At 37.3% G+C, this 20,136-nt stretch overlaps 1 protein-coding gene across 1 annotated transcript in view; it reads left to right on the plus strand.

Moving 5' to 3' along the window:
- Positions 1-20,136, plus strand: part of pros1 (protein S) — a 126,122-nt gene that overhangs the window by 49,539 nt on the left and 56,447 nt on the right. Inside the window, exons 6-7 of the mRNA XM_028800056.2 lie at positions 9,588-9,716; positions 16,548-16,673. Of these exons, the coding sequence (XP_028655889.2) occupies positions 9,588-9,716; positions 16,548-16,673 (255 nt within the window). The remainder of the gene's footprint in view (positions 1-9,587; positions 9,717-16,547; positions 16,674-20,136) is intronic.

Raw genomic sequence — 20,136 nt, forward strand, 5'->3', positions numbered from 1 at the left:
AACTTGCATTTATTGGAGCGCAGAGCAGGGAGTATAAAGAAGTAGTACAGGATTTTACTTCTATTGCGGGCCAAGCCTGTGTATGTTCATTTATTTGTGTCCAGGTTTTTATGGTTTGTATGTTTGCTGCCCAGTAATAAAATTGAAAATTAGGTAAAGCCATGCCACCTTCTGCCTGAGGTCTTTGTAGGGTCGCTCTTCGGATACGTAAGTGTTTTGAGTTCCAAATAAATGAGGTTATAGTTGAATCTAATTGCTTAAAAAACGATTTATTGATATATATTGGAATGTTTTGAAATAAAAAAAAGTTTAGGAAGGATATTCATCTTAACAATGTTAATTCTTCTGGCTAGAGTGAGATGAAGGGTTGACCATCTATGCAAGTCTTGCTTAATTTTTTCCATACAGACGGCAAAATTTTGTTGATAAAGAGCTTTATGTTTACTCTTGATATTTACCCCTAGGTATTTAAACTGATCTGCTATGGTAAAAAGTAGGGTGTCCAATCTAATATTATATGCTTGTGGATTCACTGGAAAGAGTATACTTTTATTCAGTTTAATTCTGAGACTAGATATCTTTTGAAATTCTGTAAGTGCTGTTAAAACTGCAGGCACAGTGTTTTCTGGGTCTGATGTATATAAAACCATATCATCTGCATATAGAGAAATTTTCTGTTCTAGTCCTTCTCTGATAATCCCCTTTATCTGATAAGAATTGCGACAGTGAACCGACAGTGGTTCAATGGCAATTGTAAACAGCAGTGGTTACAAGGGGCATCCTTGTCTGGTACCACGTTCTAGCTTAAAGTAGTCTGAACAAATGTTGTTAATACAAACTGAAGCTTCTGGATTGGTATACAGTAGTTTGATCCATGCACAGATATTCAGGCCAAACCCAAATTTCTCCAATGCAGTGAAAAGGTAGTTTCATTCAATCATATCAAATGCTTTTTCTGTATCTAATGATAATAATAATTCTGGGGTGTTTGACTTTGCTGGTGAATATATTACATTAAACAGGTGTAGGAGATTGGAAGATAAGTGTCGTCCTTTAATAAATCCAGTTTGATCCTGTGATATTACCGAGGGCAGCACTTTCTCCATCCTTCTAGCTATAATTTTTGAGAGAATCTTAACATCATTATTCAGGAGTGAAATTGGTCTGTATGATGCACATTGTAACAGGTCCTTATTTTGTTTAGGAAAGACGGTGATTAATGCTTGATGAAACGTTTGAGGTAGAATTTGATTGTCTCTGGCTTCTGTAAATGTTGCCAATAAGAGGGGAGCTAGCTGAATGGAGAATTTCTTTTAAAATTCTATGGGGTAACCTTCAGGGCCTGCTGATTTCCCGCTTTGAAGTGACTTTATAGCATCTAGTAACTCTGATAGGGTCAGAGGTTTATCCAGTTGCTCAGCACTTAAAGCATCTATTTGTGGTGTCTGTAATGTATCCAGAAATGCATTCGATTGTGTGTTGTCTTCTTTGAACTCAGTAGAATATAAGATTTTATAATAATCTCTAAATGTGTGCATTATATTTTAATGGTCAATGATTTCTCCATTCGTGTAGGTGATTACTGGGATTGCATTGTGAACTTCTTGCTTGTGGATTTGTTGAGCTAAAAGTTTATTAGCTTTCTCTCTGTGTTCATAGTAATGATGTCTTGACTTATAAATAAGTTGTTCAGTTTCTTTACTTGTCAAGATGTTGAGTTCTGTATGCAGAGCCTGCCTTTTCCAATGAAGAGCTTCACTTGGACGCCTGGCTTGTTCTTCATCTATTCTAGTAATTTCGCTTCTTAGCTCTGACGCTTTCTTGGTTTCTAATTTATTTCTGTGGGAAAGATATGAAATAATCTGTCCTCTTAAGAAGGCCTTTAGAGTTTCCCAGAGTGTTCCTGCAGAAACCTCTGAGGGTGTGTTTGTCTCTATGAAGAAGCTGATTTGTTTGGATATAAATTCTGTGCAGTTCTCGTCTGCTAATAGAAGAGGGTTAAGACGCCATCTGTGAGGTGAGTGTGAGGGGCTTAATGATTTTAGCTCCAAGACTAGAGGGGCATGGTCGGTGATAACAATTGTGTCGTATTTGCAAGATTTAATCATAGGCAGGAAATTATTATCTATAAAAAAATAATCAATTCTTGAGTAGCTGTGATGCACTGGTGAGTAGAACGAATATGTTCTTGAGTTTGGGTTTAGAAACCTCCAGGGGTCTGATAAGTTGTGGTCAGTTACAAACTGTGTAATCGTCTTTGCAGTGTTAGATGTCATTCCCCCTGTCACAGGAGTCCTATCTAAGAGTGGATTTAAAACACAAAGTCCCCAGCCATTATAATTTTATGAGTGTTCACATTGGGAATGAATGCAAATAGATTTTGCATGAATTCCTTATCATCGACATCGGGTGCATAAACATTTATCAAAATCATTTTACAGTTAAATAAGCCCATGACCATCACATATCTCCCTTCAGGGTCCGATACTACATCTGATGCTACAAATGGGACTGTTCTGTGTATGAGAATTCCCACACCTGTAGTTTTCTTTGTAAAGCTAGAATGGAACATTTGGCCAGTCCAGTCTTTTTGTAGTCTGGACTGATCCTTGCTTAGTAAGTGGGTCTCCTGTAAAAATACTATTTTAGCGTTTAAGCCTGTTAGGTGAGAGCATACTTTCTTTCTATTTAATTCGTGATTCAGGCCTTTAACATTCCAGCTCACAAAGTTAACTGTCCCATCATGTAGACATTGATTCTGAGTTTTTAATGTCATTTTATAGTCTTAACTGGTATTGCGGCAGTTTTAATCTTAATATCAAATTTCCCGACGAGTTATTGCCATATAGCCTAATGTTTCGTTGATATTTACAGTTATAAGGATAAGAAGAATAGATTAGATATAGCCTGCTCTCCTCTCCCCCCTTTATCCCCCCACCCCCCATTTTGCCTCCCCGCATGAGGCTAGATCCCACTTCGCAATGTCCCAGTCCTCTGACATACCAAGAGACAGAGCACGTCCAAAACAAAACAAGCCCCCCCCCGCATCGGCTTTTGAGAATTAAAACAGAGTAGAGATATCTATTGCAGCTGAAGTCTAAATACTTTCTGCCAAAAATATAATCATTAATAGTTTTTAAGCTTAAAATATAATCCAGCAATTTTAAGATATTAAGGTAATAAAATAATGAACCCTGGGAATGATTTTAAAAAGTGGTCTAGGATAAACATCTATCCATCCATCCATTTCCCAACCCGCTGAATCCAAACACAGGGTCACGGGGGTCTGCTGGAGCCAATCCCAGCCAACACAGGGCACAAGGCAGGAAACAATCCTGGGCAGGGTGCCAACCCACCGCAGGACACACACAAACACACCCACACACCAAGCACACACTAGGGCCAATTTAGAATCACCAATCCACCTAACCTGCATGTCTTTGGACTGTGGGAGGAAACCGGAGCGCCCGGAGGAAACCCACGCAGACACGGGGAGAACATGCAAACTCCACACAGGGAGGACCCGGGAAGCGAACCCGGGTCCCCAGATCACCCAACTGCGAGGCAGCAGCGCTACCCACTGCGCCACCGTGCCGCCCTAGGATAAACATAGTAGATCCTAATGCAATAGTAGAAATAACAATAAACCAAGGGTGTGATGTTAAACAGTCTACTTTAGGGTAGTAAAAAAAAAAAAAAAAAAAAAAAACAAACCCTACTTTAATTACTTCCACCCACTCATGTCTATAACTGTAATTAAAACATAAACATATAGTGTCCAAGTAAAGAAAAGGATGTATAATTATAATATCAGTCTCTTTAAAAGTGGATCCGACAGCAGATGATAAGTCCTTCCCATGCCATGACAGAATACGGCTTCTTATTGACTTTCAAAAGAGTGTCGGGAACAGCTTCTTTAATTCCTTTTCAGCTTCCTCCTTGCTTGAAAATACATAATATTTGTCTTGATCTTCCACTTTCAGTTTGGCGGGATACAAGAGGCTGTATTTGATATCAGCTTTCTGTAGCAGCTTTTTAATGTTAAAGTAGGCTGCGCGTTTTGCATCTGTTAATGGTGAGAAGTTGGGGAAAATACGAATAAGATTATTTTCAAATATAATCTCTTGCTTGTGTCTGAGAAGTGCCATCACACCAAGCTTACATCGTAATCACTCGAAGCGGACAATAAAAGACCTGGGTTTAAAGGTGCTTGATCTGAGTATGCGATAAGCTGCTGCTATCTCGGTATCTAAGTTAAAGTCATCTCCAATTATTTTAGAGAGTAATTCTACTGCAAATTTCACTGGGTTTGAGCTTTCTCGTTTCTCAGGTATTCCTTCAATTCTTACATTATTCCTTCTGCACCCATCTTCCAGAGCCGCAAGTCTGTCTCCGAGTTTTTTACATTCGGAATTCGCAGCTGTAGCTTTTTCATTGGCGTTAGATGCCAATTGTTCTGCTGTTTCACCTCGAGCCGTGAATGCCTGCTTAACATCCTCCAGCTGATTTGTAACATCATTCATCTGATCAAGTTTTTTCAGTTTGGATCTATTTTCTTCAATGTGTTCCTCTAATTTCTCCACGATACCTTTAAAGGTCGCGTCAAAACGTTTAAATAGATGCATTTCCTGGTCTTTGTTATCCTTCTTAAGCTCACTTATGGCTGTGGCAGTGGCCAGTGTAGTCATCATCTCTTTCAGTTCAGACAGTTCGCTTCGGCTGTCATGCTCTGCGAGTGGGATTGCAGCTCCTGTTACAGCAGATGCTGCGGGCTTGCGATGAGTAGATGAGAGCATGTACTGCAGGGCCTTATCTAGTCTCGAATGATCCTCGAAATCGGCGATCCATCGTGACCTGTATCACTTGCACCCTCGCACCCATTTTCACTCTCGACTGGAGACGATACCGTGGAGCGGGGTCCTAGGAAATCTGCGCATTCGTCTGCCTGTTCCAGGTCAGTCTCCGAGAGGCCATACCTCGCACTCGGGCTGGATGTCTGTCCAGACTTTGATGCAGTTCTTTCTGACTTCTCTTCTTTTTACTCATGTTTATATATTGTAGTGGAAGTTCCTTGGGTTGGGTTAAATACAGGATACCTCTAAATAATATGAAATACGTGGGAAAATAAAGCCGCTGCTAACGGAGCTACGCATCAGATGTCCATCTCCTGTAACGGACGAGACCAATCCCTTTAATGTTTTTTTTTCCTCGTCTTCTTAGGGAGACAAGGCTGGGGGGCTGTAAAAAAACAGGGCCTGTTAAAGCCCATTGCAGCACTTCGTGTGTGATTTTGGACTGTACAAGAAATAAATTGTGGTTGTTGAATAGTAGTTGTAACCATTGTGTTCCCTAAAAAAGAAAAAAAAACATGCAAGGTATTCTGCCATAAGATGGAGAAATGGCAAGCCACATGAGCAAGATGTAAAGAATCATGCAGGCTCAAAAACAAAAAGACAGTCAAACCAAAATTTATGCCATAAATATAAATTGTGAGGAGAAGCAGTAAGTCAAAACCCTAAATCGGAAACTGAGGATTTGATAAGCACGTAGTTTTTTGAAAAATTAATCCATGATCCAGGATGCAAAAAGAAATGCAGTGCTGATTTTAAAAACGTTACGTAGATGACATCACTCTGGTCACTTTTCGGGACCTCACCCTCTGGAAATGGATTTTTGCATCATAGCAGCAGTGACCACATAAAACAAACTCTTGTCAGAGAGAATAATAGTTAAAGCAAAATGAAAATAATCAAAAATCAAATATTTGGTGTTTAAAACCTCAGTAAAAATTTTTTTGAAACTTTTCTTTAGCATATTGTAACACAAGGAAAAATACACTCGATTAAAAAGAAACATGTAATCTCCCTCCCCTTCCCATATCGAAGAACTATACAGTATGGTAAAAAGTCCAGTGTGATCCTTCATATTTATTAAAATGACAGCAAGGCTCCAACAAAGACCTTGGAAACTATTTTACAAAAGCAATAATGAATTCATGTCAGGTTCTAAGAAATTCTTTAGTCTTTCTCTAAGTAAGAGAATGAATTTATTTCTTTTCCAACTTAAGACCCTGTAATATAAGACACTACTTTATCTTTGATTTATGTGAGGCAGATTAGGATTCTTACAATTAAGCAAAATAGGTCTTCATGCAAGTAATGTAGTATAGGATAACAAAATAGATTTTATGTTAGACAGTCCAATCCAGGATGTTACTCCAGCTGTATTACTGTTAAAGTGTTGGGAATGTTTTTAGATGAAGTTGGAAAGATATGAAAAACTTTAACTCAAAATGGTTTAAGTGTACAGCACTACTAAAATATATGACCAAGTTAGGCGAGCATCTGTTTACAATTCAGGCCTTGACTTGGATACATTTTAGACAGTTTTCAAATAAGATGTGTGCTTAATAAACAATTTTACATGAAGTACATTGTGCTTGCAGGATAGATGAAGGAGAATGTGTTTTCTGAATAGCAAAATTCTTTCTTCATCCATCCATCTTATCTTATCTTATCTTTACATTTTATACTTCTGGTTTCATGTATAGTTATTATATGCAAGAGCCTCTTTTAGCTACAGTTTTTGCCAGAGAGATTGGCCCATAGGATTCATACTCAACCAGCTCTTTGTTTTCCATTGGAAAAACTATAACAAACGTCTCAAATTGTGCTTTTGGTAAAGTTTAGCATTGTATAGCTTTCACAAGCATTCTTGGCATTACTGGTTCTAATTTAATAAAACTCTTCTGATAACACATCTTGGCCTGAGGCTTTCCCTCTCCAGAGTGAGTTCATTGCATTTTTCAAAGGTTTGTTCAACTCTTTGACACAAATTGTGACCAAGTGTGGCATCTATATGTTATCAAAAATAGTTAACTTAAGCTTCTTCTTTACACTCCAGAGTATGTTAAAAGTAGTCCTTAAAGGATTTGTTTTTCTTTATGTTTATGCCTGGTTTTAGTTCCATTTTTTTTGCATTTGCTATGCTAAAATCTGACTTGGAAAGGACTTTTTCAGTTTTTCTAATAGTCAAAAACTTAAATTCTGTTTTCAGTATCCATTTTTTGGGAAAGTGCATCAGCGATCTTCCATATTTTTGATCGACTTACAGTAAATATCTTGAAGTTCAACCCCTCTGGTCTTTACTTTATTTTTAGTGAAGCATATGAGATGGTTCATTTCCTTATACATTTTTCCTGCAGATGTATGCCATATTTGTTTCTAACAATAGCTCAATTTGTAATTAAACAAATATTGCAAATCATTCATTAGCAGTAACTGATTAAGTTGCCACAGGCTTATAGGAGGGCAAAATGATTTCAGCCTTAGAATAAGATTGCCATGCCCAGAGACATAACAGTATTATATTTATAAGACTCAAACAGAACTAATTATCTTTTATTAATAAACAGAAGTCATCAATCTACAAAAATGTCAATACCCACAAAAAAGGGGGTCTATATATACTTTACATTCATATCTACACTACATTTCTAACAGAAAGAACAGCAACATAGTAAACTAGAAATTAATAAACAAGAAAAAGAAAAAGCAATAATTAAGTTCTGTCTTAGAAACTGTATTAGAAATTACTTGAAAAGTAAAATAAATGAAACTTGTGTATTGTATACTTAAGATCAAGTAAGCAGTTTAAAACACACATAGTACTTTTGCGATGTACCTGCTGGGTTCATCTGGAATATACTGTACACAAATCCATCTAGCTGGATCACAGAGCCTAGTCTCTCCTGGTCAATTATATTCCTGAGAAATGGAAAACACAGCAGTTTCTGATGTCTCTTTAAAAAACCAGTCATTATAGTGATCCCTCGCTATATCGCGCTTCGCCTTTCGTGGCTTCACTCTATCGCGGATTTTATATGTAAGCATATTTAAATATATATCGCGGATTTTTTGCTGGTTCGCGGATTTCTGAGGACAATGGGTCTTTTAATTTCTGGTACATGCTTCCTCAGTTGGTTTGCCCAGTTGATTTCATACAAGAGACGCTATTGGCAGATGGCTGAGAAGCTACCCAACTTACTTTCTCTCTCTCTCTCTCTCTCTCTTGTGCTGACTTTCTCTGATCCTGACGTAGGGGGTGTGAGCAGGGGGGCTGTTCGCACACCTAGACGATACGGACGCTCGTCTAAAAATGCTGAAAGATTATCTTCACGTTGCTACCTTCTGTGTGCAGCTGCTTCGTGAATCGACATGCTGCACGGTGCTTCGCATACTTAAAAGCTCAAAGGGCACATATTGATTTTTGACTTTGTTTTTCTCTCTCTCTCTCTCTCTCTGCTCCTGACGGAGGGGGTGTGAGCTGCCGCCTTCAACAGCTTTGTACCGGCGGTGCTTCGCATACTTAAAAGCCAAACAGCCCTATTGATTTGTTTGCTTTCCTCTCTGTTTCCTTTGAAGAGGAAGATATGTTTGCATTCTTTTAATTGTGAGACAGAACTGTCATCTGTCTTGTCATGGAGCACAGTTTAAACTTTTGAAAAAGAGACAAATGTTTGTTTGCAGTGTTTGAATAACGTTCCTGTCTCTCTACAACCTCCTGTGTTTCTGCGCAAATCTGTGACCCAAGCATGACAATATAAAAATAACCATATAAACATATGGTTTCTACTTCGCGGATTTTCTTATTTCACGGGTGGCTCTGGAACGCAACCCCCGCGATGGAGGAGGGATTACTGTATTTATTGCCCAATTTGATATCCTGTGCCCGAAAGTTAGTCAGAACAGTGCTTAGCATAAGAGGTCAGTAGCTATGATATTTTGTCATCATCTGGATAACTCACCTTCATCCTTGTTTCTTAGCATACTTCCCATACAGTGTCTGGTCATTCCTATCTGAGTTATGCTAGATGTGTTTGTTGAAAGTAACTTGAACTAGCAGCTCTGTATTTGACGGGTTAAAAGTCTAATTCTGATACTGTATATAGTGTTTAAAAAGTTTTGGCAATCATAAATAATAACTACGGAAATGGATTACCCAAACACAAAAGCAACACAATTATATATAAAAACACACATGTCTACAAGAACCAACGTACAACATGCTGCCATTCTGGCACAATGACTTTTTTTTTTTTTTTTTTTTTTTTTTTAAAGAACTAAATATCAATACTGAGGTCTTACCCGAGTTTTGAGCTTTGTTTTTTCTCTTTTGTGCACTTATATCCTGTTAATATTAGGTTAATTATCTGATAAACATAATGTCTTTCTATTTTATACTTTTACATTTTTAGAAATTAAGATGTTTCCTATATCAGCATCATTGATGTTTTATTTAAAATTCAGGTGGTGTGTTTTGCTTTTCTTTGTTAGAAATTGGGTTAGGTTGTGTCATTGAATGAACATTTTGCTTTTAACATAAAGACTAGTGTGCTCTGCTATACACCCATACCTCCAAAACATTGCCTTATTCATTTCAGGGTTTTAGGAATGTCAGAGCTGACTAACAGATTCAGCTTATAGTCACAAATTAGCCAGGTTTGCATGTCTTTGGGACGCGAGACCAAATGAATAGATTAAGAAGTTAATTTTTATTTCTGCTCATTGTTTAATGTTTTTTTACAGATATAGATGAATGTGAAATCCCAGAATCAGGTGGTGCTTGCAGTCAACGGTGCTATAATTACCCTGGAAGTTTCCGCTGTCTTTGTGATGATGGTTTTTATTTGTCTGCAGATAAGATGAACTGCCAAGGTACGTGGAGTATTGTAATTGAGGCTCTTTAAAGCACTTTAATTGTCTGCAGTGTCTGTCTGATTTTCTGATAGCAATGGAGAATTCCAGAGCAGCTGTCATCTCTCTTGAACAGGTGGTGTCTTAATTTGATTGCAAGGTACCACTTTGGAAGCTTCACCTTGTAATTAAAAGATTTCTAATGTGCCAATATGAAGTGCCACATTAAATGAAATGTTGGAATCGTATCCATTTAATACTAGAATTACCAGAGTCTACAAAAAAACTTGTAGAACTGGCCCACCTTAAATCGCTTCTTAAATCCGTTCACACCTCTCCGCCAGCATCTTTTCTCCTCTAAATGTGCTGATAAAAGACAAGCTGCCAGCAGCCGGCTATTCCATCCCCCCTCCGACTTAGAACATGCGCAAACTTTTCCCAGCTCATGCCTTGATTGATTATCTGGGAGTGAAGTAGAGTTTTAGAGTGGAAATAATAGATCGTTATTTGGAACACACGCGTTTCATGCATGTACCGTTTCTACAGTAATCTGTGTAAACACATTGTTAAAACAGAAACTTTTTCATATTTTAGTAATAAATGTTACAAAATGTAGGCATAAACTATAGAATGTGTAAAGCCTGAGTTCCAAAGATCAAATAAACACTTTCACAAAAGCTTCAAGCCCCATACAACAGTTTCCGTGGTGTAGCGCGCTAAGATTTGCCTCTCAGAGCGTAGTAGCTTTGCTGTGCCTCACAGGCATGAGTTCAATTCCCCACTGGGGATAAAGTGTTACTTCTTTTTTTCTTTTTAACCTCAAACGGACATAAAATTTATAAATTGGTATGCATTGTCAGTTAATGAGATCGTTATATTTTCATGTGGGATGCTCCTTTTAAAATATTTTTTTTAACAATTGAGACTGCAATTAACATGAACAATTGTCCTTATAACTTATTTTTTCAAGATCCATAACACACAGACAGACAGAGCACTGTGTAATAGAGAGACAGACAGTAAGAGATATACAAATAAACAGGGAAGGCACATGTACTGAAAGAAAAAAAAGATCAACATGTGTGTTGTTCGTGCTGCACTGAATAAGCTCACGCGCTCTAACATCACCCCTCCCCCTGATCTGACTCTTTAAGTAACAGCACAAGTACAGAGACAAACCAAGTGCATGTGTGTACTGTATAATATTAACAAAAAGAGCAGCTTACTACTGAAAATGGCAAATATAGGAGTGAGTGGGGATCGAACCGGGAACTCTTGATTACACTTGGTTTGGATTTAAGAAGCGATTTAAGGTGGGCCGGATCTATGAGTTTTTTCGTAGACTCTGGTAATTCTAGTGTTAAACACCTAAAGCAAAATGTAAGTTTTCATTTTTTGATAGATTTATAAGAAAGCACTTCATCTTGCAAGTAATTAGGTTTTTCATTACATATTTTCTTTCAAGCAATAGGCATCTTTTCATTAACTGCCTATAAAAGTTAGATCAATAATTATAATGTTAGAAAATATTTGACATGAACAAGTCTTTCATCGTAAACAAAACATGCCAATCCTATCCACCTAATTCCTGCAAAACAACACCAGGTGAAATTTTAATTGTCCCTAAACCCATATTGTCTGCCATACTACTTGGTAAGTTGCTCTGTGTATCTGTTGTTCAGTGTATGAAGAATAACCTCCTAATGTTAGTGCAAAATTTACCCTTAACACGTTTCCAACCGTCCTGTTCTTTTCATGGTCATTTCCCCTTGGGATTAATAAAGTATCTATCTATCTATCTATCTATCTATCTATCAATCAATCAATCAATCAATCAATCAATCAATCAATCAATCAATCAATCAATCAATCAAACAAACAAACTCATTTTAAAGTAACAGCCTGGCTCTCCTACACTACTTTCTTTTATATTTTTTAAAAGTTCAATCATGTCACCTCCGTTTTGCTTAAATTGAAAAGGTTCAGCTCCATTAATCTTTCCTTTTAACTCATAAGTTGCAGTCCTAGAATCAGTATAGTTGCTCTTCTCTGGACTTTTTGTAGTGCTGCTATGTCTTTTTTGTTGCCTAGAGACTAAAAGTCCAAGCAGTTCTCCTGGTGAGGCCTCACTAGTTCATTATAAAGCTTAAACACAACCCCTTAAACATAACCTTTGACACATTATCTACTCATCATGCTACATAAACTAACATTCTGTTAGCCTTCTTAATAGCATCTGAACACTGTCTGGCACAGTGATAAGTCCACAACAACTCTTCAGTCCTTCTCATAAGCAGTATTTTCAAGTATTAGACCTCTCATTGTGTATTCGGATCAAACATTTTTACATCTTATATGTAATACCTTACATTTATCTATGTATGTAAATACATTTTTTAAAAGATTTTTAAGCACAAAAATAGTTAACTACACCATAGAATGCACAGCGTAATAGTAAACTAAATGTAAAAACATTGAATAACACTGAGAAAACCTTAAACAGAGAAAAGTAACATTGCAAGAATTCACGCTATAGCCTTACGAACCGCTCTCTGTAAACACTTTTTTTATTGAGTTTTAAGCACAGGGAAAAACATGAACATTTGAAAAATCCATAATTTAATAAACAACCAAGAAAACTAACATTGCAACAATGCACGCTACGAACTGATCGCTGTAAACAGAAGTGAAGTGGAGGTTAAAATCCAATAGAAAAAAGTCTTCATTAAATACAATGAGGTTAAAACAATGCTCGAATCAGTCTCTTTAAAAACAAGCACAGTGCAATCTTTAACTATCTTCTCGGCCTTACACGGCCAGCCCTATATCTCTCTCGCTTGCTCTCTCACTCGCATGCACTCTCTCTCTCTCTCTCTCTCTCTCTCTCTCTCTCTCGCTTGCGCTCGCTCTCTCGCTCGCTGCACAAGGAATGTACAGGGAGAGACTGAACACGTGCGGAAATCATCTGCGCGTATGAACCAGAAGGGAAACTGGCTTGTTCGTCACCCGAGTGTGTGGTCGTGAACAGATGCAAAAGTTTGGCAAACTTTTTGATCGTAACCCAATTTGTACATGGTCTGAGACGTTCGTGAGCTGAGGTTCCACTGTGTGTGTGTATATACATATATATATATATATATATATATATATATATATATATATATACTGGCTGACACCCGCCGTAGCATACGGCGGTATAAGAATAGGAATGGAAAACGGTGAGAAAGGAATTCAGAAATCATGAAGAAATAAATACTTCTTGAAAGACGCAGTGTGCATGTAGAATTTCCGGCCAAGCAGGATTACATGTGAAAGTGATAAATAAATCGGGATTTGTTGCATGTATCTTGGACTTCCTGGAAATGCGGACGGTAATATGATCATTTAATCTACATGTACGTTATTTTCAGTGTTTGCTTGCAGTGCGTCTGATAGTTCCATGCGCAGATCTTGTTGATGTAATCTGAGATAGTTAACACGCACTCCCTCTGTTTTAACATACGCATCTACGACGTACTGCTGGAATAGTTTGCCGCTGGAGTTGTGTATGTATTCCTCATTGCTAATCTGTACTCGTAAAATTGGCATTGAGTAAGCCTTATTCGCTTGGCGCTTCTTTTATCGGGAACATGTTGTAAATCTCTGTGCCAGCCAATGTATCCATAAGGGAGTAAAAATGGGTAAAGCATAGGATCGCAATTCATATTGAGCGTGGAAATTTGTTTACAGGAGTTGCCTATGGGATAGATGCAAATGTCCCTTTCGGCAGGCATTTCGCCATCTTCTCCGACGAAAATCGCTACAATGTCGGGGCATTGTATCGTCGTAAATCCTGCCCAGGGTTTTCCTTGAAAACCATTCGTACAGATGCTGTTGGATTGGACTGAGCGATTTCATGCATGTGTTTGTATGATTTAGCGAAGGGGTTGATGGTTCTGAGCATGGAATCTAGCTGGAGAAGTACATTTTCACTGCATGCAGAGTTTGCTTTATTTTGTAAGCGTACTTCAGTAGCTTGAGCTGTGTCAAAAACATACAACTGTCCATATCCTGGAGAGGTAGAAGTGTTAGCGTATTGTGGAGAGATTTGGTGATAAATTTGCCTGTGTATTTTAAAACAGTATGGTCCGTGGCCAGGAGGTTGAGTTATCTATGCACCCATGAAAGCAAACACTAGAGAAGAGTTATATTCTCATTTTTGTTAATTTTTAGCTTCTGATGTTTGCTGTGTAAGAAGCTGTTGTAAAGACACAGGTGGCTCCCACAAAGGTGGTAAAACTACTTTACCGTTGTGGCAGCACCTCGAGGACTTATTGGATATATTACGCTCAGCAGGCCAGTATAGTGCATGACATGGAAGAGGACAAATAGGAATCGAGAAATACCATGTCAGCTGCATGTGGGTGGGACCGGTTTTGAAGTGGAAGCAGGATGAACCAGAAGAGAAATATATATAAGATACATATACTGCATATATATATATATATATATATATATATATATATATATATATATAATTTTTTTTTTATATATAAAAAAACAGCAACAGCTCCAGCACTAACCCCTGAGGGACAACACCCTTAACATCACCTATTTCTAATAATTTTTCGCTCATAAACACTCTGTACTTCCTGTGATTCAACCAATTTTGAACCCATCTAAATAATTTGCCATGAACTTCCACACCCTTCACTTTGATGCCCAAACTCTGATTTGGGACCTTATCAAATATTTCCTGAAAGTTTACATAAATTATATCATATGTACCATTCTAATCATATTTTGTTGCTTCATCAAAGAATTCCAGCATGTTAGTAAAATGCAGCCTCCCCCGTCTGAAATCATGCTGAGTGTTGCCTAAAACTCCTGTTTTTGCCATATACTGCTCAGTATTCTCCTTAATAATTCCTTCCATTAATTTACCTGTTATGCACATTAAGCTTACTGTGTACTGCGCACTGGATGCTCAGACAGATCTAATTAACTATAGGCCACTATAGTTAATTAGATCTGTCTGAGCATCTTTTTTTATATAGCATGATAATATTTGTCGTCAATCCTTACAAATTCATCCAGTGCGCAGTACGCTTCGAGATACGCTTTATATATGCACTTACTAACTTCCTTGAGCACTCAAGGATAAATGTTATCTGTCCTGGTGATTTGTTGTATTGCTTAAATTGAATAAGTTGAAATATTTCTCTCTTAAATTTTCCTCCTCAATTTCCCAAATCAGACATGGAAATAATTTATTAGAACTGATTGTAGGAGAATATTTTACTTCAGATACTTTATGGCCTTTGTTTGTTTTGTTTTCCTTTTGCTGTGTTCATTAGAACACTCTAGACGAGAACAGGCCATTCAGCCCAACAAAGCTCGCCAGTCCTATCCACTTATTTCTTCCAAAAAACATTGTCGAGTTTTGAAAGTCCTCAACGTCTTACTGTCTACTACACTACTTGGTAGCTTATTCCAAGTGTCTATCGTTCTTCGTGTAAAGAAAAACTTCCTAATGTTTGTGCGAAATTTACCCTTAACAAGTTTCCAACTGTGTCCCCGTGTTCTTGATTAACTCATTTTAAATAACAGTCTCGATCCAATGTACTAATTCCCTTCATAAATGCTTCAATCATGTCACCTCTTAATCTTCTTTTTCTTAAACTGTATAGGCTCAGCTCTTTTAATCTTTCCTCATAATTCAACCCCTGTAGCCCTGGAATCAGCGTAGTCTCTCTTCTCTGGACCTTTTCTAGTGCTGCTATGTCCTTTTTGTAGCCTGGAGACCAAAACTGCACACAGTATTCAAGAGTTTTTAAGCACAGGGAAAAAAATGAACATTTGAAAAAATCCGTAATTTAATAACCAACCAAGAAAAGTAACATTGCAACAATGCACACTACAAACCGATCGCTGTAAACAGAAGTGAAAACAAAATCAAGCCCAGTGCATTCTTTAACTGCCTTCTCTACCTTATGAGTCCAGCCCTCTCTCTCGCTCACGCTGCCTGTGTGTGTGCCTCTGTCTCTCTCTGGCGCTGCCTGTGCACGGCTGTCTCTCTCTGGCGCTGCCTCTTTGTGTGTGTGTGTGTGTGCGTGTGCGTGTGTGTGTGTCAAGCGCTCTCTCGCTCTCTCTCTTGCTCGCTGCACAAGAAATGCACAGGGAGAGACTGAACATGTACAAACAGAAAAGGCAAACTGGCTTGTTTGTATACCAAGTGTGTGGTCGTGAACCGAGGCAAAAGTCTGGTGAACTTTTTGGTCGTAAACCGATTTGTACGTTTACCGAGACGTTCGTGAACCGAGGTCGGTTTTTTGATTTGTTGATAATTTTCAAAGCTTCTCTAAATAAAAAAAAGATTGTATGTATCAATGGAAAAAGTTCCTTATATTTCTGCAAAATCTGTAGACTATGGTTCATAGTAAAGTGATTTGTACTGGTTTAATACTAGAATTACCAGAGCCTACAAAAAAACTCGTAGGTCAGTCCCACCTTAAATTGCTTCTTAAATCCGTTCACAGCTCTCCGCCAGCGTCTTTTGTCTACTAAATGTGCTAATAAAGGCACTAATGTTTAAATAAAGAAATTGGCCACAACTGTACCTTGTCCAAACTCCTCCCAACATTGGTGATGTACCCTTCTATAGACTTCCCCTAAATCATAATACTGTAGATTTGCTCTTTATTGTAAATGTCTTAAATATAACTCCTCTGAAAGAGTCTGCTATGTTTAAACAAACAACACTGCTTCGTTTTTGGTTTGCTTATTAAGTGTTTTAATGTGCATTGAAAATTGTATGTTTACATTCACTACAGGAAATTCAAACCCTTAAAGCTTTCCTTTTGTTTTTGATAGATTTAAATGAATGTGGAATGTATCCCACAATTTGTGGGCAGGCTGAGTGTCTCAACACAGCTGGAGGGTATGACTGCACTTGTCTTCATGGCTTTAAATATAACTTAACATTGAAAACTTGTGATGGTAAGTGACTATTAAGTGAGTATTTTTGAATAGTTAATGTAAGAGCCATCTTAAAAGAATGTTTGTGATAACCAAAACTGTAATCAAATTGATCTTGGGCCTATTTAGTAAATTTGTAGCATAAACTAACATGAGATGGAGCTTTTTTTTTTCTTCCTTTCCGTCATTGACGCATAAATTCCTCACAGTCTTAGAAATTTAGTTTCTTTGGTAAATTCTCTATTACACAGTTATAACTACTATTATGTTTGTAATGTTGGCAGTTGAAAGCAATATAGAATCAGACTGTTTTTAAAGAAAAATAATAATCCATCTTTACTATATATTTGTGATGTCTTATTTTGGCAATAACATGATTGAAATGATGAAAATAAAAGCTAATAATGGTTATTTTGATCAACTAATGTATAGTGTTCCTAAAATGTGAAAAGTTTGTGTTCTACCTCCAGTAAGTAATTTATTTCCTAAAAATTAACAAAAGTAAGCAGAACTGTAACTTATTGACCATATATTTTGCAATTTGTTATATCAATATGCTTTTATTTCATATATGGTCATCTGAGTTTTAGGTTACATCTGTCAAATCCTTTCAACTAGGAGAGGTTATGTATACATTATGTGGGCTTTTGTTTGTTGCTCAGCTTAAAAGTTTGTTGAATTGCATAAAAGATACATTTACAGTATTTGTATGGTCTGTTTAAAGAAATGAATTACTGACATTTAAACTAGTATGATTTTATTTAACATGATAATATATTTATATTGCTGAGAATTTTAACAGGTCAAAGTGCCAGCCCATAGCCTGGCAAACGTGGTAAGTCTGGTTCTGGCTTATTTTGAATCAGCAATTAATGTAACATGAATGTCTGTGGGATACAGATATTTACTGGAATAGGTAGAGAAAAATGTATGTAGCTGCTTGGAGAATATGCATAGCATCCTAGTTACAGTGACCGGACCCTATTTTGTAAAGCTGTCAGTATGAAATCTGTGCAAGGAGTGAGCTTAATAAGTTTACTTGGTTTTGTTTTTTAATTAAAGTAGACTGTGTGACACTAATTTAATGAAGACCATGACATTTTAAAGTATGTGTGATACTATGTCATTGGGGGACACTGGACATAAACATGCCATGAATATGATTGGACCATTTTAACACTAGAAGCATTATGGACAATGCAAATATGTGTTGTGTTTACAAAGTTTTAATTATTTCTTTTTTTATTTTATTGAATTTATTAAAAGCAAATAACATTCTATATAAACCAGTCAAATTTGAAAAAAACTAAATTCAGTTCAGCCCCCACCCTTGAGAAAGAGAAGACCAACAGCCAGAGTAAAACTTTAAAAGTAGAAAAGAGGGGAGAGAATATTTTCCCCCAATATAAATACTTATTCTAAAATGTTATTAATTAGATCCTGACGGGTTTTTAAAAAGTTTTGAATAGATCCTTTAAGTGAGAATTGGATTTTTTCCAATTTCAAATTGTATATAACATCAGTTACCCACTGACTTAAAAGAGGAGGTGGGCTAGGATTCTTCTGGTTGAACAAGATAAGTCCACATGCTAATAGTGAAGTAAAGGCAATTACAGTTTGTCCTTCTCCACTTTAAGCCCATCTGGGAGTGCACCAAACACAGCTGTTAATGGATTAGGAGTGATTATAATGTCTGAAAGTCATTTAAAAATTTTGGTCCAGAACGATGTTAATTTGGTGCATGCCCAAAACATATGACCCAATGAGGCTGGAGCTCAATTGCAACGTTTGCAATCTTGCCCTGGAAGCATTTTGGACAATTTTAACACTAGAATTACCAATGCCTACTAGAAAACCTTGTGAACCCGGCCCACCTTAAATCCCTTCTCACCTCTCCATCAGAGTCTTTTGTCTTGTAAATGTGCCGATCAAGACAAGCAGCAAGCAGCCTACTATTTCATCCCCCCACCGCCACAGAAAGTTTTCCCAGCTTAAGCCTTGATTACCCGGGAGTCAGGTACCTAGAGTTGTATTGAAAAATAATAGATTGTTATTTGGAACACATGCATTTCATGTGTGTTCCGTTTCTACAACAATCTATGTAAACACATCATTAAAACAAACGTTTTTTTTTTTATATTTTAGTAATAAACGACAAAATGTAGACATAAACTGTATAATATGTGAAATCTGAAGTCCAAAGATCAAATAAACACTTTCACAAAAGGTACAAGTATAATACAACAGCTTCCATGGCACAGTGGTAAGAACTGCTGACTTGTAATCAAGAGTTCCCCGGTTTGATCCTGACTGACTCGCAAATTTACCATGTTGAGTATTGAGCTGCTCTTATTGTTAATATTATGCAATAAAAACATGCATTTGATTTGCGTCTGTAACAGCCGGTGTAAATTTATAGTACTTGTAAAAGTGAGTGTTTTTTTTCACTTTTATTCTCTCGGTCACAATCACAATACAACCCCCCAAACCAGATCTGACACTGTTAGTTTTTATTTGAAACTGTGAATAACTGTGGATGTGAGAAGGTGAGGAATCAGGAAAAATACGAATGTGGTTGTTTTTGAGAAGTGACATCACATTTAATTTAGATTGTAATTTGTCGAAACGCACAATGAGGCTTCTAGGTTTTGAGGCATTATATCCACGTATGAGGGAAGCTGCAGATGTCTCGGTGTCTGATTTGAAGTCTTCTCCAGTTATTTTAGAGAACAGTTCAGCTATAAATTTCACTAGGTTTGGATTTTCACGGATTTCAGGGAGACATTCAGTTCTGATATTATTCCTTCTGTATCCATCTTCCAGTGCAGCTAGTCTGTCTCCAAGCACTTTGCATTCAGAATTTGCAGCCTTTGCTTTTCCATCAGTGGTAGATGCCAGTTGTTCAACTATTTCATGAACGTTTGCTTAATGTCTTCAAGCTGAGCACCAAGTGTTCTAAATTTATTCTAAAAAATTTTTCTAGCATACCTTTAAAGGTTGCCTCAAAGCGATTACCTAAATGTTTCTCTTGGGGCCTCATGTATAAATGGTGCGTACAGACAAAAATGTTGTATACTCCAGTTTCCACGCTCAAATCGCAATTTATAAAGCATAAACTTGGCGTAAAGCCACGCACATTTTCATGCCAGCTAAATGCTTGGCGTACGCAAGTTCTCCGCTCGGCTTTGCAAACTGGCGGCACCCAGTGTCAAAGCAGTGCTTTTCTTCAAGTGTGGTTTCCCTTTCTTTTTTACATGCACATCCCTGACGTGGCTTTATAAATACACTGAAGTTAACCGCATATTGTTTATTAGTTTAAGGCATCTGATTGTAATTGACCTGTAACAATATAATGGTCCACGGAATGGTCAAACTATTCCAAATACCATAGCTGCTTTAGCGTTATTCCTCTCAATGCACCACTCAGACTATTTATCCCACTGTATCTGAGTGTGGAATCACAGCTCTACAGCAGCTGATCAGA

The sequence above is a fragment of the Erpetoichthys calabaricus genome, chromosome 4 (assembly GCF_900747795.2).
Source record: "Erpetoichthys calabaricus chromosome 4, fErpCal1.3, whole genome shotgun sequence".
Classification (NCBI taxonomy): Eukaryota; Metazoa; Chordata; class Cladistia; order Polypteriformes; family Polypteridae; genus Erpetoichthys; species Erpetoichthys calabaricus.